This window comes from Stenella coeruleoalba, assembly GCF_951394435.1.
Source record: "Stenella coeruleoalba genome assembly, chromosome: 20".
In the NCBI taxonomy this organism is placed as follows: domain Eukaryota; kingdom Metazoa; phylum Chordata; class Mammalia; order Artiodactyla; family Delphinidae; genus Stenella; species Stenella coeruleoalba.
The window spans coordinates 40,864,565-40,892,540 of record NC_137166.1 but is presented as its reverse complement, the minus strand read 5'-3'; the positions used below and the strand labels follow the sequence as shown (position 1 = coordinate 40,892,540).

The following is a 27,976-nucleotide window of genomic DNA, read 5'->3' as shown; positions in this document are numbered from 1 at the left end:
GTGCGTTCTCCCGGGGAAGTTTTTCCCTGGGTCCCGGGACCCTGGCAGTGGCGGGCTGCGCAGGCTCCCCGGAAGGGAGGTGTGGATAGTGACCTGTGCTGGCACACAGGCTTCTTGATGGCATCAGCAGCAGCCTTAGCGTCTCATGCCCGTTTCTGGGGTCCGCGCTGTTAGCCGCGGTTGCACCCATCTCTGGAGCTCCTTTAAGCAGCGCTCTTAATCCCCTCCAGGTACGTGGGGGAGTTTCTTGCCTTTTGGGAGGTCTGAGGTCTTCTACCCACGTTCGGTAGGTGTTCTGTAGGGGTTGTTCCATGTGTAGATGTATTTCTGTGTATCTGTGGGGAGGAAGGTGATCTCCGCGTCTTACTCTTCCGCCATCTTCCCCTCCTCCCCCCTGTATATTTTTATACATCCTTTTGTTTTCAATTTTGTGGTGGTGTTTGTTTCAGGTGTGTCTCATGTAAACAACATAGAGTTGAATTTAGTTCTTAGACCCTATTTTAGAATCTATCTCATTTAATAGGTTATTTCATTAACACTTTAATTTATCATAAGAATCAATAAGACCGAGGGACAAATGAATGGTACAGACCAGAGAGTTCACGATTATGCCCAAGTATATAGGGAATTAATTTTATGATAAAGGTAACTGTTCAGAGAAGTGTAGTGTTGAAAAGCCACTATATGTTTAAAAAATAGTTGGAATCCTCATCTTTTTCCTTACACCAAAATAAATCCCTGGTAGATTAAAAAAAAAAAAAGTAAAAGCAGTGATGAATGATCAGTGAAATACAAAAGGATGTTTAATCACACAAATTAAGTAAATTCAAATTAAATCAATGGGGGCTTCCCTGATGGCACAGTGGTTAAGAATCTGCCCGCCAATGCAGGGGACATGGGTTTGAGCCCTGGCCTGGGAAGATCCCACATGCCGCGGAGCAACTAAGCCCATATGCCACAACTACTGAGCCTGCGCTCTAGAGCTTGCGTGCCACAACTACTGAGCCCACGTGCCACAACTACTGAAGCCTGCACTCTTAGAGCCCATGCTCCACAAGAGAAGCCACCACAATGAGAAGCCCACACACTGCAACAAAGAGCAGCCCCCGCTCGCCGCAACCAGAGAAAGCCTGCACGCAACAGCAAAGACCCAACACAGCCAAAAATAAAATAAAAAAAAAATGAAATCACTTATTTGCACCCAATTATTAAAAAATAAAAAGGCTGATTATAGCAAGTACTGGTGAGGACGTGAGGAATTAGGTCCCTCATGTACTACTGGAGAGTCTGTGCATTGACACTGCTTTAGGACTAGCAATATCAACAAAATGTTTAAAGTATTGGTAAATTTAAAAGCATCAGTAATTTTTTAAAAGTAGAAAGCGATTCTACTTTTAGGATCAGCCTTTTGACCCACTTAAAGAACAAGAAAAATTTTCAAGCATTTTTTGCATTAGCAAAAATATTAGAAAAATTCAAAGGCATCAGTAGGACATTGGTTAAATAAATTGTGGTATATCTCCCATTTTGATCGCAAGAGATGTCATTCCAACTTGAACAAATTTTAGAAGGAAAGGGTCTACCACCTCGTGGGGTTCCTAGGAGGGACTGGAACCTGGGACCCGAATGCTGCTAGGATTCTCTTGGTCCACCACCACCTCTCTCTGCATGCTGGCTCACTCTTCCTGCCCTTGGAGGAGACCATGGGCTCAGGCAGCACTTGGGCTCATCCCTTCATAGCCAGCAATCAGGAGCTGCATATAAGGCAGTCTTCAAAAATACTTCCTGGTTTGGGTCCAGAAGCTCCATTTCCATCGCCACTCACGCCAGCGTGGAAGTGTTCACTGGCGTTTTCCTCTGCTGGCAATACAACAAGGCAGCAGTGCTTTCTACGTGGAGGCTTTCTGACAGCAAAGAGCAGGAGGTGTTCCATCTGTGTTCCGTCTTATAGGGAGACCCATCTGTGAGAGGTGTGAGTGTCCCACCAACTCATCCTGGGCGAAGACAACAGCATGAGGGTAGAGTAGGCACTGGTGATTCCAGTAACAAATCTGTTCCCTCCAAGACTAAACTATACTTCTCTTAATAAGCATTTTCCCACTTTTAGGTTGCGAGCTTAATTGAGGATTTTACTTGCAAATGAACCTCTAGAGATGGAGATACCCCGAAAAGATAGCATAGTGTAATGGTTAGGAGCGGCTCTGGAGCCAGGCTGCTGGGTCGGCTCCAGCACGTACTAGCTGGGGGACCTGGAACAGATGCATTGGTTGAATTTTCTCATCTGAAAATGGGGTTTGTGATCATACCTTTTTCATGGGGTTGTAGTGAGGATTAAGTCAATTGATGTGTGTATGGCGCCTGGAGGGATTCCTGGCAGAGAAATGATGCTATGGAAATGTGAAATGCAATAAATACAATAGAGAAAAGGAAAGAGAGTGAGTGTCTGAGTGCCTTTTATTCTTCCCCTTGTTGAAGGGTGTGTTGACTGCTGTTAGCCCACGAGTATTCTATCTTTGTTAAGTTGGGACTGGGGCAACAGTTTTGGAGGTGGAGTAGAGAACTTGGCAATTGGTTCTTAAGTCTCTGGAGAGAGCGCCTCCTTCAACCCAATTTAGAAATTCCTGTGCAACACCCATAGGTCGTGGACTTTAAGCCTGATGCCCTGATTGGATGGAACTTTTGGTTATCGCCCTTGGGGGTGTAAGTATATATTGCTTGTAGGGAAGAAGGGTGGTCTAAATATTTAGTGACAAGAAGCACAGACTGTGATAATCTTCAGTTTGCCAGTAGTTCCACTTCTCCCCATTTCCGAGCTCATTGCAGGGTGCACTTTGGGGCCCGCTGGTGGTTGACTGAATCATGAGCAGAAAAGACATGAACCATTTCCAGGCCAGACTTTTTTTTTTTAACATCTTTATTGGGTTATAATTGCTTTACAATGTTGTTAGTTTCTGCTGTATAACAAAGTGAATCAGCTATATGTATACATATATCCCCATATCCCCTCCCTCTTGCGTCTCCCTCCCACCCTCCCTATCCCACCTCTCTAGGTGGTCACAAAGCACCGAGCTGATCTCCCTGTGCTATGAGGCTGCTTCCCACTAGCTATCTATTTTACATTAGGTAGTGTATATATGTCAGTGCCACTCTCTCACTTCATCCCAGCTTACCCTTCACCCTCCCCATGTCCTCAAGTCCATTCTCTATGTCTGTGTCTTTATTCCTGTCCTGCCCCTAGGTTCTTCAGAACCTTTTTTTTTTTTTTTTTAGATTTGATATATATGTGTTAGCATACAGTATTTGTTTTTCTCTTTCTGACTTACTTCACGCTGCATGACAGACTCTAGGTCCATCCACCTCACTACAAATAACTCAATTTCATTTCTTTTTATGGCTGAGTAATATTCCATTGTATATATGTGCCACATCTTCTTTAGCCATTCATCTGTCGATGGACACTTAGGTTGCTTCCATGTCCTGGCTATTGTAAATAGAGCTGTAATGAACATTGTGGTACATGACTCTTTTTGAATTATGGTTTTCTCAGGGTATATGCCCAGTAGTGGGATTGCAGGGTCATATGGTAGTTCTATTTGTAGTTTTTTAAGGAACCTCCATACTGTTCTCTATAGTGGCTGTACCAATTCACATTCCCACCAACAGTGCAAGAGGGTTCCCTTTTCTCCACACCCTTTCCAGCATTTATTGTTTGTAGATTTTTTCATGATGGCCATTCTGACCGGTGTGAGGTGATAACTCAGTGTAGTTTTGATTTGCATTTCTCTAATGATTAATGATGTTGAGCATCCTTTCATGTGTTTGTTGGCAGTATGTATATCTTCTTTGGAGAAATGTCTATTTAGGTCTTCTGCCCATTTTTGGATTGGGTTGTTTGTTTTTTTGTTATTGAGCTGCACGAGCTGCTTGTATATTTTGGAGATTAATCCTTTGTCAGTTGCTTCATTTGCAAATATTTTCTCCCATTCTGAGGGTTGCCTTTTTGTCTTGTTTATGGTTTCCTTTGCTGTGCAAAAGCTTTGAAGTTTCATTAGGTCCCATTTGTTTATTTTTGTTTTTAATTCCATTTCTCTAGGAGGTGGGTCAAAAAGGATCTTGCTGTGATTTATGTCATAGAGTGTTCTGCCTATGTTTTACTCTGAGAGTTTTATAGTGTCCAGGCCAGACCTTTTAACTCCTGGTGCAAGACCCCGCAAAGCCATCTCTCCCTCTGTCATAGTGACCAGGCACATCCCGGACAGGGGCTACTTCATCAATCAGTCTAGGAGGGAGGACAGCTGATGGAAAGCCCCAGTCAGCCTGCTGGATATGTAGCAACAGTGGGAAATAACCCTTCCTCTCTTTAAGTCACTGAGATTTTAGGGCTCTTTGCAGCAGAATTAAGCCTATGCTGAAGACACAGAAATGTGAAGGGAGCATTTCACTTGTATAAAATCACCTTGCTCTCCATCTCACTGGTTTGGGGCCAAAACCCTTGTTAAGGCCAGAGAAGAACCAGCGTACTGCGATACATCGTGGCTGCCCAGAAGGTAGTTTATGATGGATTGGTGAACGTCATATTTTTCTTGCTAGAAATTTGCTTCCATTGGACCTGTAAGGTCTCCACTGAGCTATTATTAGAACATAACTTGGAGCAGACTGCTCTGTAGTGACAGGAGTATGAAAGTTGGTAACTTCGAGGCACTCCATTTCGAAACCATTTGGGCAGCTCCTATTCAGGTATTACAGCTGGAGAGTTATGAGGAAAGATGAGCGTGGGAAAAGCAGACGAGTTTAAAGTGCTGCTGCCAGAAATCCTCTGGGGGGGTTCCAGCCATCTCAGTATTTACTACATGATGAGTGTTGAAGGGAGGCAGATGGTCTTTAGCACATCAGTGTCCAGAGACTTTGTTTTCTTATAGACCAGAGAAGGGGCCTGGTTAGGCTGCAGTGTGTTAAAGTGCCGGGTGTCAAGCCGGCTGCGTTCCAAATCATTCATCTTTTTAAGAAGATTTGCAGTTTAATTTACTTTTTTATTGAAGTATAGTTGATTTGACAATGTTGTGTTAATTTCTGCTGTACAGCAAGGTGACTCAGCTATACACACACATAAGTTCTTTTTTATATTCTTTTCCATCATGGTTTATCCGAGGAGATTGTGCTATACAGTAGGACCTTGTTGTTTATCCGTTCTACATGGAATAGTTTGTATCTACTAACCCCAAGCTCCGAGTCCATCCCTCCCCCACTCCCCTCCCCCTTGGCAACCACAAGTCTGTTCTCTATATCTGTGAGTCTGTTTCTGTTTCATAGATAGGTTCATTTGTGTCCTATTTTAGATTCCACGTATAAGTGATTTCATGTGGTATTTGTCTTTCTCTTTCTGACTTACTTCACTTAGTATTATAATCTCTAGTTGCATCCATGTTGCTGCAAATGGCATTATTTCATTCTTTTTATGGCTGAGTAGTATTCCATTGTATATAGGTACCACATCTTCTTTATGCATTCATCTGTCGATTGTTAGGTTGTTTAAGTTGTTTCCATGTCTTGGCTATTGTGAATAGTGCTGCTATGAACATAGGGGTGTGTGCTAAACCATTCGTTTTTGTAGTGACCCCTCTTAACTGCTTTACAAAACATTTCTTTGCCTGCTACGTATCACCTTTTTAAAGACTTCACAGTTTAAAGTTTATCCTCTTAATTCATTTTCATTTTCAATATGGACTATGTTACTGCTATTAGTTCGTTTCATAAGAGCAGAGAAAAGATGGGGGACGAAGTGGGCGGGGCAGCACGCTCAGACTTGCGTTTTGAAACACCTCCTCCGCAGTATATGGAGAACAGATCTTTGGGCACAGGGCTAGGTGTACACAGACAGACGGCTGCTGCAGGACTCTAGAAGAGAGGTGTTGCTAGTTTGGATTAGGTTGTGTAAGGAGAGGGAAGTGACAGATACATGTAGAAGAAGTAGAATGACTTCTGGATGCGTTAGGTACGGAGCGAGCGAAAAGATAGCGCAAGGATAGTCAGGTTTCTGGCTTGAACAGCAGGATGGATGAAGGTACTGTTCACTGAGGTAGATGGAGTGGGTTGAATGGTGGTCTCAGATGTCGACGTCCCAGAACCTGTGAACGTGACCTTATTTGAATAAAAGGTCTTTGCAGAGGTATTTATAAGTTAGGATCTTGAGATGAAATCATCTTGGATTTTTCCAGGTCCTTCTAAGAGAAAGGCAGAGGGAGATTTGAGACATACAAGGAGAAGAGAGGGTCACGTGAAGGTGAAGGCAGAGACTAAAGTGATGCAGCCATAAGCCAAGGACACCTGGAGCCACCAACAGCTGGAAGAAGCAAGGGAGGATTCTCCCTTAGGTCTAGGCTTCCGAGGGAGGTTTGATTTCAGACTCTTGGACTCCAGAACTGTGAGAGCATAAGTTTGTTGTTTTAAGCCACCAAGTTTGTGGTAATTTGTTATAACAGCCCCAGAAACAAATACACTAGAGAATACTGAAAAATAACAGGTTTGGAGGAAGAAATAATGAGCTTGTTTGGACATGCTGAACTTGAACTGCCTTTGATACCGCAAGGAAGAGATGTTGAATAGGCCAGTACGTACTTGTCTGGGCTGGAGAACTCAGTTTGTGAGTCATATGCATTTAGGTGGTCCTGGAAGCGGGGACATGGTAAGTCACTAGGAGAGGAAATACAGGGGAGAAGGGAAGTCCTGGGACCAAGCCCTGAGGGACTCTAACATCCAAAGGGATAAGAAGTAGAAGATATGCCTGCACAAGAGATAGAGAAGGGGAGGCCGGGGAAATAAGAATGAATCAGGAGAGCACTGTCTTAGAAAATAAGGGAAGTGGGTATTTCAGAAAGGATGGAGTGGTCACCAGCGTTTATTTTTATTTTTTATTGAAATATAATTGATTTACAATGCTGTGTTAGTTTCAGGTGTGCAGCAAAGTGATTCAGTTATATATATATGTATATATATACATATATATATATATCTCAGTTTGGATAAATTTGGATATATATATGTATATTCTTTTTCAGATTCTTTTCCATTATAGGTTATTATAAGATATTAAATATAGTTTCCTGTGCTATACAGTAGGTCCTTGCTGGTTATCTGTTTTGTATATAGTAGTGTGTATATGTTAATCCCAAACTCCTAATTTATCCCTCCCCCACCCCCTTTCCCCTTTGGTAACCATAAGTTTGTTTTCTGTGTCTGTGAGTCTGTTTCTATTTTGTAAATAAGTTCATTTGTATAATTTTTTAAGATTCCACATATAAGCGATATATGATATTTGTCTTTCTCTGTCTGGCTTACTTCACTTAGTATGAGGCCGCATGCCATGTTGCCGCAAATGGCATTATTTCATTCTTTCCTATGGCTGAGTAATATTCCATGGTGTATATATATATATATATATATATATATATATATATATATATATATATATACACCACATCTTCTTTATCCATTCATCTGTCGATGGACATTCAGGTTGCTTCCATGTCTTGGCTATTGTAAATTGCCAGTGTTTAAAACTAAGAGAGCACAAGGACTAAAAAGGTTCACCAGATCTCGTGGCATCACTGGGGAGACCAGCAAGGGCTCTGCTAGTCAAGTCATCCTGCCAAATCTACCTTGGAACGGGTTGAAAAGCGACTATATGCAGCTTTTGTGGGGGGAAAGGAGAAGGGCATTTGGACCGTTCAACAACGGAGAGAAATAGAGAGATATGTTGGAAGGCGAGGATGTGAGGGTTTAGATTGATCTGGTTTGTGCTTCTATTGGTTTGTTTCTGTCAGAAGAGTCGTGAGTACACTGACAAGCTGATGAGAAAGACCCAGTTGCATTGAGAGGTTGACCGTGTAACAAAGGAGGGATAATCCGTTCTGCAAGCATCTTGAGAAGGATCAAAATGGGAACAAAACCACAGGTGGTAGGGCAGCTTCTCTGTTGCGATAATAGGACCGTGCCGATGAGGAAGTAGGAGATGAGAAGGTTCTTGTGCCGTGGCTTCTATTTTCTCTGTAAAATTGGAGATGGCCCCCAGTGGCGCCTGCTGGTGCTGATGCCCTTGTGTAATCCCTCCCTTGAGTGTGGGCTGGACTTACTGACTTGCTCCCACTGAATACAATACGGCAGAGTCATGGGAAGCCACTTCAAATATGAGATAACCTGAAAGGCGGTGGCTTCTGTCTCGAACGCTCTTGCAGGCAATGCACTTGAGGAAAGCCAGCTGCCATGTTGTGAGCTGCCCCATGGAAAGGTTCAGCAGGTGAGGAACTGAGGGGGCCTTCTAACCAACAACCTGCAAGGAACCAAACACTGCCAACAACCATGGGAATGAGCTTGGAAGAAGATCCTGTCCCATTTGAGTCTTCAGGGGAGACGCGGACCCCGTTGACAACTTGGCTGAAGCCCAGTTATAACCTCTGAGTCAGAGGTATCCAGCTAATCCCCCCCTGGACTCCTGAACAGCAGAAACCATGGATAACAAATGCTTTTTATGTTTTAAGCCACGAAGTTTTAGGGTAATTTTTTACACAGCAATAGATAGCTAAGACATGGTTTTATGTATGAGAATGTAGGATGGGAAGGGGACTAGACGTTTAAAGAGGGGAGAAGATTTGAAATGGTTGTTGTGGAAAGCGAGAAAGAATGTACGTCGACCAGCAACACAATAGGATTTCTGGGCCAAGCTGAGGGCCCAAATGAGCTTAGCAATCATGGCTTTATGGTAGAACCAGTGTGCCTTCTGTCCGATATAATGAGGTTATTATTCTTTTTTTTTTTTGATTGGAAATTTTTATGATGCTTTGATGGACCATGGGAATCTAGCCCCTCCTTTAGTCTTTCCATGACATCTTCAGGGACATGGACTCATTCAGCACGTTTGCTAAGGATTTATTATGTGCCAGACACTCTTTATCCATTAACAAATATTTACTGGGTGTCTTATTGGTGGCAGGTGTTCTAGACACTGTTCTAGTAGGGGGCATGGAAAATAAGTAAACAGAATGGTGATGCAAACTCTAAAGGAAAGGAAGGTGGAAGGGATGGGGTGAAGGGGGCTCTTTTATGTAGGGGGCCAAGGCAGCTAGATTGCATGCAGGGGCTTCTGGAAGCAGAGGCTAGAGCAGTGAACAAGATAAAGTCTTTGCCCTCCTGAAACTTACATTCTCGTGGGGGAAATAGAAAATAGAACAAGCAGAAGTGTAATTGTAGGCACTGATGGCTGGTAGGAAGCAGCATTAGAGTGAGTAGGGCACGCCTCTCGTAGAAGGTAATATCCGAGCAGAGAGTTGAATGGAGGGAGGGAGGGAGTCTTGTGGAAATGGGAACAAGAGGGCCTAGAGGATGGCACCTAGAAACGCTCTCTGACGGGACCATGCTTGGAATGGTCCCATCGCGGCCAGTGCTCTGGGAAGTTAGAGTTACTTTTTGCTGATGGTACGAAGTGTTTCAAAATGGTCATGGAGTTAAAAAAAAAAAAAAAAGGGTGGAAGTGTCTATTAATAGATGATCTCGTCACACCAGGGGTAAACATTTTATTTCATTGGGTAAGAAGAATAATTACACAAGCCAAACTCCCTTTTAAGAAGTGTCAAGATTGTGTTAATAACAGCAGTAAATATTTATTAGGTGCTTACTCCATGCTTGACACTGTTGGAGAGCTTTAAATTATTAACTAATTTAATCCTTTCAGGCCTTATGGGATGAGACTATTGATTTAATCTTTTTACAGTTCAGGAAACTGAGACACAGTTTCTGTGTTTATGTGTTTCTTGTCCAAGGTCATGCTGCTATCGAGTGATGCCGCTGGGGCAGAACATTTAGCCCTTGTGCCACCTTCCTCCAAATCTCTTGGAAGGATATTAGAAAAAATTAGCAAATAATATGCATTATAATTTAAGTTTAATGGAGTGGATTATATATGTGAAGGAAAATTAATTTCGAATATCTTAATGTAACAAGTACCATTAGATTTTGGTGGTCAGATAGAAAGCAGCTTCGATTTTACAGACGGCTCACTAGTTGTTTGGGTTAGAATTCTTAAAATATCACTCATGGAGTTTGTATATTATCATAAAATATCACAGAAATGTTAATGGGCTAATGATTTATGTTGAAATCTCAGCTGCTAATATGCCGAATCTTTTAATACTGTCCTTCTGGAAAAGCCCAAACGGATCGTGGATAGTAGTCATTCTTCATGTTTTATAATCTTGCCGTTACACGGCAGGCTCAAATCGTCTGCTTTTTTTTTTTTCTTTGTTAGTTTTGAGCTCGTGTTATGACTGATTTTCACTTAATTAACTTAGAAATAGATTTTATTTTTTAGAGCAGTTTCAGGTTCACAGCAAAATTGAGCAGAGAGTACAGAGATTTCCCATCTACTCCCTGCTCCCCCTACCCCCAGACACCTTCCCCCACCATCAGCATCCCCCCCCCAGAGGAGTGCATTTGTTACAAATGATGAACCTACACTGACACATCCTAATCACCCCAAATCCGCAGTTTCCATTAGTATTCACCCCTGGTGGTGTACATTGTAGGGACTTCGGCAAATGTATAATGACAAGCTTCCAACGTGTATTTAGGGAGGATGCACTTCCCTAAAAATCCTCTGTATTCTGCCTGTTCAGCCTTTCCTCTCCACCAACGCTTGGAAATCACTGACCTTTTACTGTCTCCATAGTTCTGCTTTTTCCAGAATGCCATATAGTTGGAATCATACAGCATGTAGCCTTTTCAGACTGGCTTCCTCCACTTAGTAATGCACGTTTAAGGATCCTCTATGTTTTCTCATGGCTCGATAGCTCATTTCTTTTCAGTGCTGAGTCATATTGCATCGTCTGCTGGATGTACTGCACTTTATCCATTCACCAGCGGAAGGACCTCTTGGTTGTTCCCAAGTGTTGGCGATTATGAATAAAGTTGCTATAAAAATGGATATAAATTTTCAACGCATTTAGGTAGTGTGATTGCTGGGTCATATGGACTTGGTGGCGGAGGGAGTAGCCCTGTTCTGAGTGACACCCTTGCTTTTGGAGGAGGACAGTGGTGGAGCGTGGTAGCTCTTGGTCTTCCCAACCTGCTCTTCCTGGCATTGACCCTCAGCCCTATGAATAGGGCCTGCTGTTTTCAGTGTGTCATCCCTGAGCTAGAGCCTCCAGCCGTGGGGACCTAGGTGGAAGAATGGAGCCCCATGCCCTTGACCACACTTGCCTGTAATCTATTCGTTGCAACATGCAGCTGGGGTTGAGGGGTAAGAAACGCTGGTGACCTGTGCCTCCTGTGAAGATACCGCAGCCACCAGCAGGGAGCTTGGGGAGGGAGCCCTGTGTCCTCATCTGCACCTGCCTTTCTGTCATGCTCTGTCGAGGGGGAGCACGAGGGGACAGGCTGTGTTCGAACGCCACAGACTTGTACTGTTTTTACCAAGTTTTCTTGAATAAATGTTTTTTGTTTGTTTGCCGTATGCCCTTAAGAAAATTTCCAGAGACTTTAAATGGTTGGATTTAAAAAATTATTTTCCAGTTTATGCTTATTTCACTGGGGAGCAGGACCACAGAATTCCTCATGCTACCAGTATGGAAGTAGAACTCCTTGGAAAGGTTTTTGATAAAGTCAATTTTATTAAGACATTAATTCTCCAAGTGTGGTCTAAATAGCTACAGATAAATTATGGTAAAGAGAGAGAAAGCAAGGGAGAGAGAGGTGGGGAGATTGCTTTAAGGTTTACAATATGCACCTTCATTACAGAATACCTTCAAATAATACTATATCACTTCGGGTAAAATATAAGAACCTTACAACAGGTGGAGACAAGCGTGGAGAAGTAACAGTAAACAGAATATATTCTGACTAAGTGTAAAGAATTCAACTAAAAATTATGACTAAAAGGAGAGAAGGGAAAAAGGGAAATTATGACTAAAAGGAGAAGGGAAAAAGGGAAAAGTAGAATATGGTCATTGATTGTTGAATAGATAACAGGTGAGAATAAACAGACACCTGAGACACCAGATAGTAAAAGTTAAATGAGTTTTTCTCATTTATGCCTAATGAAGAGCATTAAAGGTATAAATACAAAGGTAATCAGTGAAACAAAATACAAGCTTTCCTAAATATAAAAAATAATTTTAGAAAGTTGACATAGCATATAAAGAAACACAGTAAATATAATATACACAATAATTAAAACAATATGAGGGCATTAAGACCAAACAGATCAATCATATCAATAAATGTTAAAGGCCTTGGGACTTCCCTGGTGGCGCAGTGGATAAGACTCCACGCTCCCAATGCAGGGGGCCCAGGTTTGATCCCTGGTCAGGGAACTAGAACCACATGCATGTTGCAACTAAGAGTTCGCATGCCACAACTAAAGAGCCCACACACCGCAACTAAGGAGCCCACTTGCCGTTACTAAGACCCGGTGCAACCAAAATAAATAAATAAATACATACATATTTAAAAAAATGTTAATGGGCTTAACAGCTATTAAACAAATGAGTAAAATCTCTATGAAAAGATATGGAATGATTTCTAGGATATATTGTTAAGCAAAAATAGCAAAGTGCAAAAGAATATATTCATTTTGTGTAAGGAAAAACGGAAAATAAGAAGACATACACACATCTGCTTATTTTTGCAAGAAGAAACAAAGAAAGAATAAACACCAGAAACTAGTAAAATGGATTGTGTACGGGAGCAAAGTCGGGTGGGAAGATTAATGGAGAAAGTGACAGTTCTCTGAGAATATATTTTTGATTTTTTTTTTTTTTTTTGGCGGTATGCGGGCCTCTCACTGTCGTGGCCTCTCCCGTTGCGGATCACAGGCTCCGGACGCGCAGGCTCAGCGGCCATGGCTCACGGGCACAGCCGCTCCACGGCATGTGGGATCTTCCCGGACCGGGGCACGAACCCACATCCCCTGCATCGGCAGGCGGACTCTCAACCACTGCGCCACCAGGGAAGCCCTATTTTTGATTTTTTTGACTTTTGTATTCATATTAATGTTCTAAATACTAAAACAAACAGAACAGCATGGATGAGGAGGGGGAAACCTAAAACTAAATGCAAACATAAATCCCTGAATCCAACTGTGTTTCATAAGAATAACAACCACAATAAATGGGGAAGTGCTTAATTCGAGTAACATTTGAACGCAATACTTTGACTATATACCCTCAGTCTAAAAAACAACCAACCAACCAAAACCAACCAAACAAACAAAAAAACCTGCAAATAGATACTGAACTTTTCTGAGTTGGCTTGATTTTCATAGTGACTTACAGGCATAGCAATTCTGCAACTATTCTATGTGGTTTTGGATTGATAATATTGGGAACTGGGGTTCTCACTGCAAAAGAAGAGACATAAATATTGATTTGTTTTGTTTGTTTTTGTTTAACTTTAGGGAAAGCAAGGAAGAACACTGTGGAGTTGAGTTGGAAATGGCTGTACTGGCGCAAAGTCATGTGTGTGTATATATTTATGCACACACATATATGTATTTAAATTTTCTTGTGCTTGCATGTATGTGCATGTGTGTGTGTGTGTGTGTGATTCTATATTTCTTCACATAGTCCACTGAAAAAACCTAGAAGCCATGGTGCTCAATAGCAATGAGCACACCTAGCATCTAGTGTTTGGTTTCTAAATATTTACCATTTCCTATCAAAGGGACCAGAGCCCCTTAGAGAAATGTTTGGTTATAGGGCCCAGGAAGGAATCACATACAATGAGCACTGAATGTCTTATTGTACGGGAAAGAGAGGAAAGGTTAAGATAAATAATAAGGTGTGTAAAAAAGACAAGATCTAGCTTGAAGGACTTCAGCTGTTCAAATCTAGAAGAATGTGAACATTGAAATAATAAGATCAGGGATGGGTTGTAAATCTAGTGGGAGGAGTTGGAATTGATGAAGAACAGGGTTTTTGGTCTCAAAATATCTCCTCACACATCACTTAACTCTTTATCATTTCATAATTAATAACTGTACAATGGGTAATTGGACAACACCTTTAACTAAGTGATCAAAATTAATATCATTGAAAAAAGAAAAATGGTATCATGTGTCTTCAGATGTGATGCCCTGAGAAGGACGCAAAATCACTTGTTTAGTATCAGTCTCTCAATGTATTAATCAGTGACTACACTAAAATCTAAACAGACTAAACACTCCTATTGAAAGGAAAACATTTTCAGAATGGAGGAGAAAACCCAACTATAGGTTTATAAGAGACACATCATAAATATAGGAATACAGAAAGTTTCCAAGAAGAAGGGTGGAAATATATATATATATACCATGCGAAGAGCATTGCTGTGACTCTGCTAATATCAGACAAAGTAAGCTAAGGCGGTAAGCACCATTTAGAAATTAAGTGGGGCATTTCATGATGTTAAAGAGACTCGTCCACCAGGAAGGCATCGTGACTCTAAATCTTAATGCTAGACATATAAAGCAAATTAACAGGAGTAAACTGAGAAATAGGCAAACGCAACAGCCGCAGTGGGAGATTCTAACACCTTTCTCAACAACTGACAAGAAGCAGCAAAGAAATAAGGAATTATATATATTGAATATCTGAATAACAAAATTAAATTTGGCCTAATAAATATTAGAGCACTGTATCCAATAATAACATAATAGATAACCTTTAATGTATATATATTTTTTGTCACCGGTTTTGTTTTTTTTTTAAATTTTATTTCTTTTCAGCTGCGTCGGGTCTTCGTTGCTATGCGCGGGCTCTCTAGTTGTGGAGAGCGGGGGCTACCGTTCGTGGCCGAGCATGGGCTCTAGGTGCCTGGGCTTCAGTAGTTGCAGAATTTGGGCTCAGTAGCTGTGGCTTGAGGGCTCTAGGGTGTGCGGGCTTCAGTAGTTGTGGTGAGCGGGCTCAGTAGTTGTGGCTCGCGGGCTCTAGAGCGCAGGCTCAGTAGTTGTGGCACACAGGCTTAGTTGCTCTACGGCATGTGGGATCTTCCCAGACCAGGGCTCGAACCCATGTCCCCTGCATTGGCAGGAGGATTTTTAACCACTGTGCCACCAGGAAAGTCCCTTTTTTTTTTTTTTGGACTATTGAATGCCTGGTTATTTTTGAGTGGAGATTTCATCTTCATACATTCCTTTTAGAATGTAGGTGAATCAGTTTCTTCGATAGGTAGTAAGAAGGGAAACTTAGCTCACTAGGCGCCATGATTTCATTCCCTTCCTCTCCCTGGAAGGAACTGACTGACTATAGCTCACTGAGTTTTATTTGGCTATATGAACCTGATCTTAACTGCAGAATCCAATGCAATAAACCCTTACAATATGCTCACTCTGAGTGTCCATTGGGAATTTGAAGATGAGAAAGAAATAGTCCCTGCCCTCAGGAAATTCACAGCACAGTGAGAAGCCTAGAAGCTTACATAATTCAGGATGACAAGTACTGTGTTAACTGTATGGACATGGTCTTATGAAAGTAAAGAACATCAAAAAGAGATGTCTGCCTTAAGAAAGCCAGACTCAGGAGAACTCTTTGCCTTCATAGAGTATCTTCATCAGGGGTCATTTGGTTATTAGAAACAGACACAAACTAGCTCAAGTCAAAGAACTAATTTATTGGAAAGGTAACAGGGGTACTTCATGGAACCCAAGAACAATGCATGAGGCCAGCCTCAGGGGGACTACAAGTAGGCACTTGTCGTCCACAACCTAGTATTTCTCCCCCTGCTTCACTGGGTGGTCACACAGCCCCTTATGGCCACTTTCTGTGCCTGCTTCACTGTGTGGAGGCTGGCCTTGTCTGCTTCGGCATGCACATAGCTGCTCCAGCCCTATGATTTCACAATTCAAATTGCCAGTGGAGGCTGAGTCGCGTCCTGAAGTCATATTTCCAGTCACACTTAGGGAAGATAACCGACTTAGGGTAAGACAGCTGTGGTGAGGGATCATGAATGTGGTCTCCTGCCTGTTAAAGAGGCTGAGGGGCCAAACTCTCTGAGAAGCAGATGTGGCAATGCAGGTGACACAGCTGCTACAGATGGGCAGACCATAGGTTTTGCAGACATCTCTCTACATGGCCAGTTATCATAGTTGTGGCACTGGAAACAAATGTTACTTACTGTTTTCATAGCTTCCGTGGAAAAAAAATGTCAGAAGAAATCTGTGGGTGGAAAAAAGTTACATACATGATATCTGCGACAATTTTAGCTGAGATTAATAGTGCTTATAATGGGTTCCATGAAGGATGGCATTACCGATAAGACGATACAAGCAAAGTACCCAGCAAGCACCGTGCCAGACCTACAATAGGAACTTGAAAATGTGTTCTTCTCTTGTACTGGGCATGCATTCTCAGCATCTTCCTTCCCAATAATACTCTGGTTTTCCTAGCTATGTGATTTACATGCAGTTTGTCTCACATTCAACTCCAGAGGGAGAAACTGACTATCCTCAATTGTCAACATAACCCATCCCCATGGTCTCCGCGATTGGTTCTAAGACGGACACATGAACCAGAAAAATTCCATTCTTTGACCTTTGAGCTATCTCGGAAGTATACTGTCTCCCCTCTGAACCTGAACTGTGCCAGCATATAGATCTTGAGAGCAACTGACAGCTAGTCTAGAAGCAGGAAGAGGTCTATGAGGATGGAGATAATATGTTAATACTAATTGACGGAGAGCAGCAAAGTGGACAGAGAGGCGCACTTCCTGGACACAGCATTGATTAAGCATCTCAAACTTAACACGGCCACTTCATAACTCTTTATTCTTGCTCCTTCCCCAGTATGTCAGGTCAGGATAGGTGAGACTGAGGTGCAATAACAAACAACCCTAAATCAAGGTGACTTAAAACAACAAACGTTTATTTCTTACCCTACATGTTGAACGCAAGTTGGTAGGAAGCTTTGTTCCACACCATCCTTTCTCAGGACCCAGGCTGCTGCAGCCAGCAACTGCGAGAGAGTTCTTGAGGATTTTGCACTGGCAGGTAAATGCTCTGACACAGAAGTGACACATCTCATTGGCCAGAACTAGTCATGGGACTGCATACAACCGAAGGGGAGGCAGGGGGATGGGAGAACCAGAGATATTTGTTGAACACCAATAATGACTATCATGCCAATCTTTTCCATCTCAAGAAAAGGCACTACCATCATATACCCAGTTACCCAAGTCAAAAAAAAAATCTAGGTGTTACCCTTGACTTTACCCTTATTCCCAGTGTATAATCCATCAGCACCTCCTATTAACCCCACTTCTCTTCCTTCTCCATCACTACCATTCTGTTCCCCAAACAATAACCATTTTTTTTTTTGGGGGGGTACGCGGGCCTCTCACTGTTGTGGCCTCTCCCGTTGCGGAGCACAGGCTCCGGAGGCGCAGGCTCAGTGGCCATGGCTAACGGGCCCAGCTGCTCCGCGGCACGTGGGATCTTCCTGGACCGGGGCACGAACCCGTGTTCCCTGCGTCGGCAGGCGGACTCTTAACCACTGCGCCACCAGGGAAGCCCAAACCATAACCTTTTAATTGGACTACTGAAGTACCCTTATACTGGTCATCCTGCTTCCAATCTTACCCTCTGCCCACCCAAGTCTAATTTCCACACGGCATCTGTGGTAGGCTGAGTAATGCCCCCTGCCCTCAATTTCCACTTCCTAATCTCCAGAACCTGTGAATATGTCATGTTACTTGGCAAAACGGCCTTTGCAGATGTGTTGAAGGTTATAAACCTTGAGACAGGGAGATTATCCTCTATTTTCTGGTGGGTCCAATCTAATGCCACTAGCCCTTAAAAGTGGAGAACTTTCCCAGCTGAAATCAGAAAGATGCAGCAGACAGGAGGTAGAAGTGATGCAGCAGCGTGGGCCTCCGACACCTCCTTGCTGGTCCTGAGATGTAGGGGGCTATAGCAAGGACCACAGAGAGAGCACTAGGAACTAAGGGTGGTCCCCAGCTGAGAGCCAGCAAAGGAACGAGAACCTTAGTTCTACATGTGCAGGGAAGTGAATTCTGCCAACAATCAGAATGAGGCTGGAAGTGCACTCATCCCTAGAACCCTCAGAAGGGAACCTCGATTTCAACCTTGTGAGACTTTGAGCAGAGGAAATAGCTGAGCCATGCAGACTTCTGACTACAAAACTGACAGAAAACATAACTGTAACATTTTAAGCATATCTTTTTTTAAAAAATAATTTGTTTATTTACTTATGGCCGCGTTGGGTCTTCGTTGCTGCACGTGGGCTTTCTCTAGTTGCGGCGAGCGGGGGCTACTCTTCACTGGCATGCGGGCTTCTCACTGCGGTGGCTTCCCTTGCTGTGGAGCATGGACTCTAGGCACGTGGGCTTCAGTAGCTGTGGCTCGCGGGCTCTAGAGTGCAGACTCAGTAGTTGTGGCGCACAGGCTCAGTTGCTCCATGGCATGTGGGATCTTTCCTGACCAGGGCCCGAACCCGTGTCCCCTGCATGGGCAGGCAGACTCTTAACCACCGCGCCACCAGGGAATTCCCTTAAGCGTATCTTGGTAATTTGATAATGGCAGCAACAGAAAATGAATATAGCATCCATGGATACTTTTTTTTGAAACAAAAATTAGATAACGTCACTACTCCGCTCAATCCTCCAATGTTTTTCCATCACATCTGGAGTAAAATTCATCCTCTTTACTGTGGCATATGTGGTCTGATGTCTGCATACTTCTGCCACTCTCTCCTTTCCCCATGTTCTCATTTCTGACCCTTAGTCGCACCAGGCTCCTCCCACCTACTTGCCTCCTTCTAGTCAGTCAAATCCTAAATGCCATCTCCTCAAAGAAGCCTTTCTGAGCACTTAAAACCAAGTAACCCCCTAATTACATTCTATCACAACATCTTATTTTAATTCTCTTCAAACATTTGGCATTTTCTTATATTTTTTATCAATTGTGTGTATCCTCCACTAAAATATAAGTTCAGTGAAACCATGGACCTTGCCTGTCTTGTACACTAATGTGTTCCCAGTGCCTATGGGTATCAATAAATATTAATTGAGTCCATTTAATCACTGGGACATTAGATTAAGTCTTACCTAAAGGCCTGATGTGCTAATAAATTACCCTTTTTTTTTTTATGGTTTGAGCCAGAGTTAGGTTTTCTGTTAACTCCCAACATGAAACTTCCTAACTTTGTTTTCCCTTAGAGGAGTTTTTATAGCACTGTCTAAAGCATATCATCATAACCATTTTCACTCAGTACAACAGGATATTTTTATTCATGTTTCTATCATAGGACCTTCCCTATCCTCAGGCCTCACCCTGTCATAGAGTAGGTGCTAAGTTCTCATGGAAGGAATCACTGAGCTGAATGGTGGCACAGGGAAGGTTGTGTTCGTATTGTTCATAACCACCAAGCTCTTACAGAGATTCAGATTTTCTATTAAACAAACGAAAACGCTGCCCACAAAGACAGAGCAGAATAGCTGTACAGTAGGTCCCCTAACAATGGTTTTGTCCATTTGTACGATACCGTTAATTAGCAACAATCCCCAGTTTCCTGGTCAGAGAGAGAATCTAGCATGAGATCAGGCATTGTTAAAAAACAAAACAAAAAAAAAAAAAACAGCATTAACAGCAGTGAATTCTGAATGAGCACAAGTTATGTAAATAATCTTAACAGCAATGATAAGAGATAATTGTTCACAGGTGTCATTTCCTGGGGGAAGGGGGATCCACCTTTTCTTGCAAGAGAAAATGCTAATAGTTTCATTAAATTTATGAGCCTTAATTAGCACACTGCTGTTCTAATTACTGTGCTAATCCTGAAATCACATTCCTTCCCTCCCCTCCCTCTCTTAAGTAGATTCATACACAATCAGGCACTTCTGCTTTCTTCATGAATATGTGCTTTTTGGCAGGGCTTTGACATTTATCTTCAATAATGACGACGTTGCTTCCAAAAACATGCAGGCCATCAGCTTCTCAGTCTTTTTCTATGGCTCTTTTTTCCTCTCTTCTATACACATACACACCCAGACACAGACACAAACACACCTCTCTTTGTGATGTAAATATGTAACTCAGAAATTACTAAGAAGTTGATTTCCTTACAAGCTGTTCTGTTAACCTCCTTCCGAGTCCCTAAAGGTTTTTGTTTTGTTTTGTTTTTTAAAGATATTTTCTATAGCAACATAAGAATATCTCACATAAAATTACCAAGGGCTCTTTAACATCTGTCTTTATTATCTAATTTTTTTTTTTTTTTTTTTTTGGTACGCGGGCCTCTCACTGATGTGGCCTCTCCCGTTGCGGAGCACAGCCTCCGGACGCGCAGGCTCAGTGGCCATGGCTCACGGGCCCAGCCGCTCCGCGGCATGTGGGATCTTCCCGGACCAGGGCACAAACCCGTGTCCCCTGCATCGGCAGGCGGACTCTCAACCACTGTGCCACCGGGGAAGCCCTGTTATCTAATTTTGATGATGATGATGGTGATACCCTGTAGCTTCCACCTATTGTACTCACCATGTACAAAGTATTAGGCCTAGTGGTTTAAATGTCATGTCATTTAATCCAGTCAATGACCATATAGGTAATTATCAAACCTCTATTTTACAAAAAAGGAAACTGAAGCTAATAGTACAGATAGCTTGTCCAAAGTCATACAGCCCCATACTCTTTCTTCTCTTTGTGGGACTTCAGTTACACTTACAGTATAAAGTGAAATGTTCTAATATATGTCTCATGCTCTTTCATTGTTCATCCTTTTCTCCTTTATGTTTTAGCCTGAATATTTTCTCCTAGCCTATCATCTAGTTGATCAATTCTCTCTTCAGCTGTGTCTAATTTGCTATTTAACCCTTCACTGAGTACTTAATTTATTACATTTTTCGATTCTAGTATTTCCATTGTGTTCTTTTTTATAGTTTTCAGTTCACCTAAATTTTCCATCTTGTCATTTAATTTCTTGAATATAATAAGCAGTTATTTTAAAAGTCTATACTTTAAACTTCAATATCTAATTAGACTGTGGCTCTGTTTCTATTTCAGTTTCTGTTTCAGTCTTGCTTTTTTATTATTCCTAGTTATTTTTGATTGAGTGCTAGACATTGTATATAAGGAATTGTAGAGATCATTTGAGGCCATGGATAAGGTTATCATCCTTCATAGCAGACTTATATTTGCTTTTGACAGGTAGATAGGATAATAGCCTCTACTCCTAGGAAAAGATAGGATAATAGCCTCTACTCCTAGGAAAAGGTATAGCTTTTCTTGGGTCTCAAATTATTGGGGGGTTCACCATGGCCTCTTCATGCTGGCTGGACCCCAATTCCAGCATCTCCTCAGCACTATATAACCTCTGAAATCTCTGTTCAGCTCTGTTACTTATTAGATGTTCTCTGCTAAGCCATACATGTGCAGGTTATGAATTGGCCAAGGACCCAAAGGGACTTCTCAGATTTTCTCTTTCGCAATTCCCTCCTCTCTGGTACCCTGCCCTTCCAACTCCTACCAAATCTCAGCCATCGGTGCATCCATGAACTCCAATCTCTTTCTTTCAGTAAGACTGTCATTCTCCGCTTGAGCTCCATCTTCCCTGTGCCATGGTTTGGGAAAGACTTTAAGGGGAGAAAGCCAGGGTAAGACTGGGACTCACCTTGTGTGCTTCCCTTCTTTCAAAGATGGTAGTCCTGGATTTCCCTGGTGGCACAGTGGTTAAGAATCCACCTGCCCTGCATAGCACAGGGAGATCAGCTCGGTGCTTTGTGTCCACTTAGAGAGGTGAGATAGGGAAGGTGGGAGGGAGATGCAAGAGGGAGGAGATATGGGGATATATGTATATGTATAGCTGATTCACTTTGTTATAAAGCAGAAACTAACACACCAATGTAAAGCAATTATACTCCAATAAAGATATTAAAAAAAAAAAAAAGAATCTGCCTGCCAATGCAGGGGACACAGGTTTGAGCCCTGGTCCGGGAAGATCCTACACGCACAGAGCAACTAAGCCTGTGCACCACAACTACTGAGCCTGTGCTCTAGAGCCCACAAGCCACAACTACTGAAGCCCGCGTGCCTAGAGCCCATGCTCCGCAACAATAGTAGCCACCGCAATGAGAAGCCTGCGCACCACAACAAAGAGTAGTCCCCACTTGCCATCACTAGAGAAAGCCCACGCGCAGCAACGAAGACCCAACACAGCCAAAAAAAAAAAAAAAAAAAAGATGGTAGTCCTGTCAGTTGCTGCAAAAGACTCTGTATTGGCCAGGCTGTAGTTTTCTTTTTAACCTATCTGTGGATTATGTCTTGTTTTGCTCTTTTTCTTAATCAGGTTTACCAGATGTTTTTTTCATTAATCTTTTTCAAAGATGCAGCATTTTTGGGTGGGGAGGGGTTGTTTATTCTATTTCCCTAGATAATTGATTTCCGTTCTTACCTTTTAAATTTTAATCTCCCTAGTTTCCTGATTTGTTAATTTCTTTTTTTTCTATATGAAAAATCCCAAACTAGCTTATATCAACTCATGGCCAACCTTGTTTCATCTACATGCCTCACAAAATGACTTTGATATGAACCCTATACATATATAATTCCACCTGTAAATATTTCAGTATATATTCTAAAAGATAAAGACCTAAGAAAATAACAATGTCTACATCACACCTAAAATTTATAATTCTTTAATATCATCATTGTTCAAAGGGTTCTTCTACAGTGGAGTTGGGGGACAAGACAGAGCCAAGTTCAAACTGCCATCTTCCCAGAATCCTCCCTGCTATAAAGGCATGGCTTTCAAACTGACTATAAACTCACAGTAAGAAATACATTTGACATTGCACCCCAGAGCACAAATAACGACATGTATAACTGAAACAAATATTTCACAAAACAACTTATATTTACCGTATTGGCTGTCCACTCTCTCCCTTCCCTTAACCTCTCTCTCCCCCTCCTCCCTCTTTCCTCTCTCTCTCTCTCTCAACCACTAAATGTTGGTTGCAACCCACTAAGTTGATTTCACATTACAGTATAGTTCTGTTATCTGCACTTCGAAGAACAATCCTACAAAGCAAATGTCTAAATATCAAATTAACTGAAAAGGGGAATTTCCCTGGAGGTCCAGTGGTTAAGACTCTGTGCTTCCACGGCAGGGGGCATGGGTTTGATCCCTGGTTGGGGAACTAAGATCCTATGTGCTGCGTGGTGTGACGTGGCAAAAAAAAAAAAAAAAAAAAAACTGAAAAGGTTTGAGATGAGGGGCAGAGAACTAGCATTTCATCTGCCACGTGCCTGTGTCACATGTCAAACCATTACACGTTCAGTTCATTCATAACCCGAATCTCTCGCTTATCTATCTTGTTTGTAATTCTTAATTTGCCAGACCATTCTAGCAACATGTACTTAATAGCTTTGTACTTAATAGCTTTAGTAAGTACACTGAATTGTATACTTTAAAGAGTCAGTACCGAATATTTGAGATCCCACTGCCGTTTTCTTCTATTTGGAAGTATATCCGTCTCCCTGACCATTTCTGCTTGGAATTTCAATATCTGCTTTGAACGACCTAACATCAAGCATATTTGTGATCTATACACTCTTAACAAAAATGTGAACCACCACCCATTTTCCTGAGTTACTAAAGACTGAGAGGTTAGTCAAGAAGTAGAAACAATGCCAAAGGTCAAAACAACAGCATTTATCTCTTGGAGGAAAAATTCAGCTGACAGCAGCCTTCTCTTTACAAGTCTTAACTATAAGCTTGAGGTTCAAGTAAAGCAAATAAGCAGCGATCAAACCAAATTTTGTGAAAAACAGAAACCCCTTCAACATTAGCAAGTACAAGTAAGACCCTGTCACATCCATCTTTTAGTGATTATCCTCTATTTAGCACATATCTAATACACTTCAATAAGCCAGTTCCTTGGTTTTTGACCTTCAAAGAAATGAAAGACACTCATCTTGTGTAACTTAGCTTTATTTAGTACACAGTCTTCATACAATTCAGTACAACAAATTATAAAAGCTCTTTGTAAGATTTTACCCATAGGATATTAAGTACAGAAAATCAATTGCCACAAGAGAGTAAGCCACTCGCTCAGTTTAAAAGTTTTTTTCCATGAACAGACAAGCACTCTCTTCTATGCCAAAAGGTTGCCATATATAAGCATTTCGGAGCATATTGGCCAAGATATATGATCTGAGAACATTTTGTCCTTCTATTAATTCCAACGTTTAAATGAAAATTTAAAAATGGACTATTTCTAGTTAATTCAGGTACGTTTTGGCCAAAGATGAGCTACAATTGTTACAAGGTTCATGTGCAATCAGAATAAACCTTTTTACTTAATTGTAAAGATGCAGACCAGATGAAATATCTACATATGTCCTTGCCAACACCAGCACCAACCCAACACACACACACACACACACACACACACACACACCTATTTATTTAGTTGATCTCACAAAGGTCAAGAAAATCACCTTTAAGTGGACAACAAATGGCCTAGATAACACCTAATTATGCTCCTGGCTAATATATCTGAAATGAATTCCTACTTTTTAAGTCTGTAATAAAGTGACTGGAACCTTTCAACTCTAGTAGAAGTAGATTAGCCACTGTGATCGGTATCAGTAGTTGGTCATTTAATGAAGTTAAAGTTGGTTAAAGTAGGGAATCATAACCTCAAATGTATAACTGTACATTCATTTGCTCATCTTCTCATGTAAAGCCGAGGCCTTTCCTTTGCATAAGGGTCCAATGATTACAGTTTTATTTTTGCATAAATCATACCAATAATATGATTTGGGTACTTTTTATTTATTTATTTATTTTTTGCAGTACACGGGCCTCTCACTGCTGTGGCCTCTCCCATCGTGGAGCACAGGCTCTGGACGCGCAGGCTCAGCGGCCATGGCTCATGGGCCCAGCCGCTGCACGGCATGTACGATGTTCCCGGACCAGGGCACGAACCCGTGTCCCCTGCATCGGCAGGCGGACTCTCAACCACTGCGCCACCAGGGAAGCCCTGATTTGGGTACTTTTTAATACCTTCTGATCAGTCTAGATTTTTTTTAAGGTGAAATGAGGACTAAAATAAATCTGTGAAGCAATCTAAGCTCAGACATTTTCTTGAATTTTAAGTTATCCCAATATTTTATAATTTTCCCAACCACAATTAATTTAAAAGTAATTTTCATTAGTGGCAACCGTTATCAAATCTTACCAAAGCATTCAAGCTAATTTTTGCAGAAATAACCCTTCCATTTTAGAGCGAAATTTCCTGGGTTTATGTTGAATCGTGTATTTACAGCGGGAAGTAGAGCATGCAGACAAGGTTGGCGCAGGCAGAGAACTCAAAGGAGAGAGCAGAGGCCTGAGAGTGCCAGGGAGCAGCCCCCACTGGTGCTGGGCCGAAGTCAGCTTACAAGAGGGATGGAGACTGTGAAGGGACCCGGTGAGTCACGTAAGTAAAGGTTAATTAAGAGCACTTACTGTACTTAGAGGTTCTTTTGAATGCTAACTCTGAAGCAAAATCAAGTGGTCTTTCTACCCATAAAATACAGCCGTAATTTGAGGATATTACCAAACATTAGCACAGCCACTGAGATCGTGTGGCAGGGAGCTTAGAGAGCCAGGGTCAGCCGCTTTTCCTCTCTTTCCTCCCATGTACTCCAATGAGAAGGTCATAAAAGAGAAGACTGAGGAGCACTAAAAATATTTCACATGATTCATTAAGAGATTTGGTCATCAGGAAATAAAAATGTCAACTATACATGGTCACAGTGTTCTGGAAAGAGTGTATGTATGGATTCTGTCTTGCAAGAATTTTTGGCACTTTATATTTTTCACTAAAGACTGAACACTAAGTGTTTTGGCAACAAATGGCACCTAAACTGTGAAAAAAGGATTACTGTATGTGATCAATGTGGTGATGATAAGCATAAAAATTTAAGTACATGTTTCTTGTATACTGAAACTCCAAATACCCAAATGCATAGATTAATAATACAGGAATATTTAAAATAAATTGAAATATTTCTGAGAAGGTAATAGAGGGTTTTAAAAACGTAACTAGATAGTCGAACACGTTGTACCTTACATGTGCTTGGTTTCAATTAGAGTAAGGCACTCACTGAAGGATGGACTGACCCATGCTGTCAGCTGCAACAGGCATGCATCATTACTGGCTTAATTAAAGTTTCAGTACTGATTAAAATGTTTTATTATTGTATTATCCTAAACTGCAGTGGTCTCCAACCTTATTAAAGGATACAAGAAAGATATAATTCAGGAGTTTCAGTTGCATAATTTAATAACCCAGCTACTGTCAATTTTTTATTTAAATAAGTTTTGATAAAAGCCAAGTATCCTTCCTTGAACCCAACATGGTAGTGTAAAATTTCTTTTTGAATACCGCTTAAGTAGTAGCTGAAGAGAAAATCATTTGAACATGTGACATATCCGTCTTCATGTCTACAGTGATTTACTTCAACACAATTGCAAGGAGAAATATTTAAATCATTTCCAACTGGCATGAGAGGTGAAAGTTAATTTCATTAGCCATCTTGATTTAATTAAATACACAATATGCTTTTATCAGTAACTTTTACATGTCCCTATCATTAGAAATTAATTACAAAAGCAATTATCAAAAAATTTTTGAGCAGGTACAAGGTACACATAATCCTCTTCGTTGTTTACAAATAAGCATGACTTAGAGGCACTTGGTTACCTTTGAGTAAGAAAAAGAACCACCTATCAAGGGCCCTCACAGTAAGATTGGAGACCACAAATCAAACTTGGTATGAAAATGCTCTCTGCCAAAAATATCATAGTAGTGAGTTAGTTAAGATACAACATTTTAAAAATAGTAAGACTTTGCAAGGTTCTAGGCTGTAAAAAATACAAAGGCTAAAAACAGAGAGTTTACAAAATTTTGCAAACCCAGTAAATTTGAATGAGTAAGAAATGAAGAAGAATTTTCTTACTTGCAGGATAGATTAAATAGTATCAACAGGTTTTAAAATAGTAACACTATACAGTAACAAATTCTACTCAGCTACATAACATTTCTGCTGCTTTAAGGACTTACAATATGGAACTTGTAACACTTTTCTGTGCCCAGCATTAAAACATTCATGCACATGCCCGTGTACACACATACACACACTGACACATACTACTGAAGTGCTACACATTACATTTCAGATGGAGCACAACAAAAAATTTTAGATACATATGAAGACTTAACATGATTTTTAAAAAAATATTCAAAGCATGACAAATTAAAAACATTATAAAATTTTTAGGTGAAACAGGACAATAGAGAGCTTTTTAAAAAGCCACCAGTTGGTCTTCACTAGTGAAAAAATATTAAATAATTTAATTATGTATCCCCTCAATTCAATTCAACTATAGCTGTTGTAAGTCAATTAAAAATTAGAAGTATTTCAAATCTTGAAAGAGGCTCTAGATTTCCAACATGATATGCAGCTGTTCAGGCTACCTATGGAACACTTAACTGTTCTCCCCAACAACAAAATTCTAGATCACTTTTAGAAAGTTGAAAACATTTAGGCTAAAGAACATTAATGAAACAAGACGAAGACTGAAGCATGTATAAGATACTTTCAAAGATGGTAACGCTTGTGTAAACATTTGTAGACTTAATCATATCACAGCTTTAAGGTACCGGTTACCTAATTACATTTGAAACATTATCTATTGAGTTTCATTATGATGGAGTTTCACATATCAAAAATAGAGATTAAATAGAAAGCTCTGTTACTTGTTTCTGGATAGCTTGTAAACGTGGAATGTTTTGTTCTGAAACACTCTAGTGAAGTATGCCGTGTAGGGGGGCAGGTTTCTTTTTATCTCTTCGCAAAAGCGAGGGTGGCCTGCAAGTTTCAAATCTGGATCATTCTTTCCTGGGCCATCCATCATCTAAAGCCAAAACAAAACCAATACAATTTGGAAAAAAA

The 27,976-nt window shown here is 41.2% G+C and overlaps 1 protein-coding gene and 1 long non-coding RNA gene across 3 annotated transcripts in view; one reads left to right on the top strand and one right to left on the bottom strand.

Moving 5' to 3' along the window:
* The first annotated feature begins 39 nt into the window (after positions 1-39).
* Positions 40-27,826, top strand: LOC307179263. Its single transcript, XR_013825351.1, has 2 exons — positions 40-230; positions 24,831-27,826. It is a non-coding gene; the product is annotated as an uncharacterized lncRNA (long non-coding RNA).
* Positions 27,775-27,976, bottom strand: part of DPY19L3 (dpy-19 like C-mannosyltransferase 3) — a 70,850-nt gene continuing 70,648 nt past the window's right edge. For both annotated transcript variants that reach the window (XM_079908166.1, XM_079908167.1), the window contains one exon: positions 27,775-27,938. In XM_079908166.1, coding sequence (XP_079764292.1) covers positions 27,777-27,938 — 162 coding nt within the window. In that variant the 3' untranslated portion in view covers positions 27,775-27,776. The remainder of the gene's footprint in view (positions 27,939-27,976) is intronic.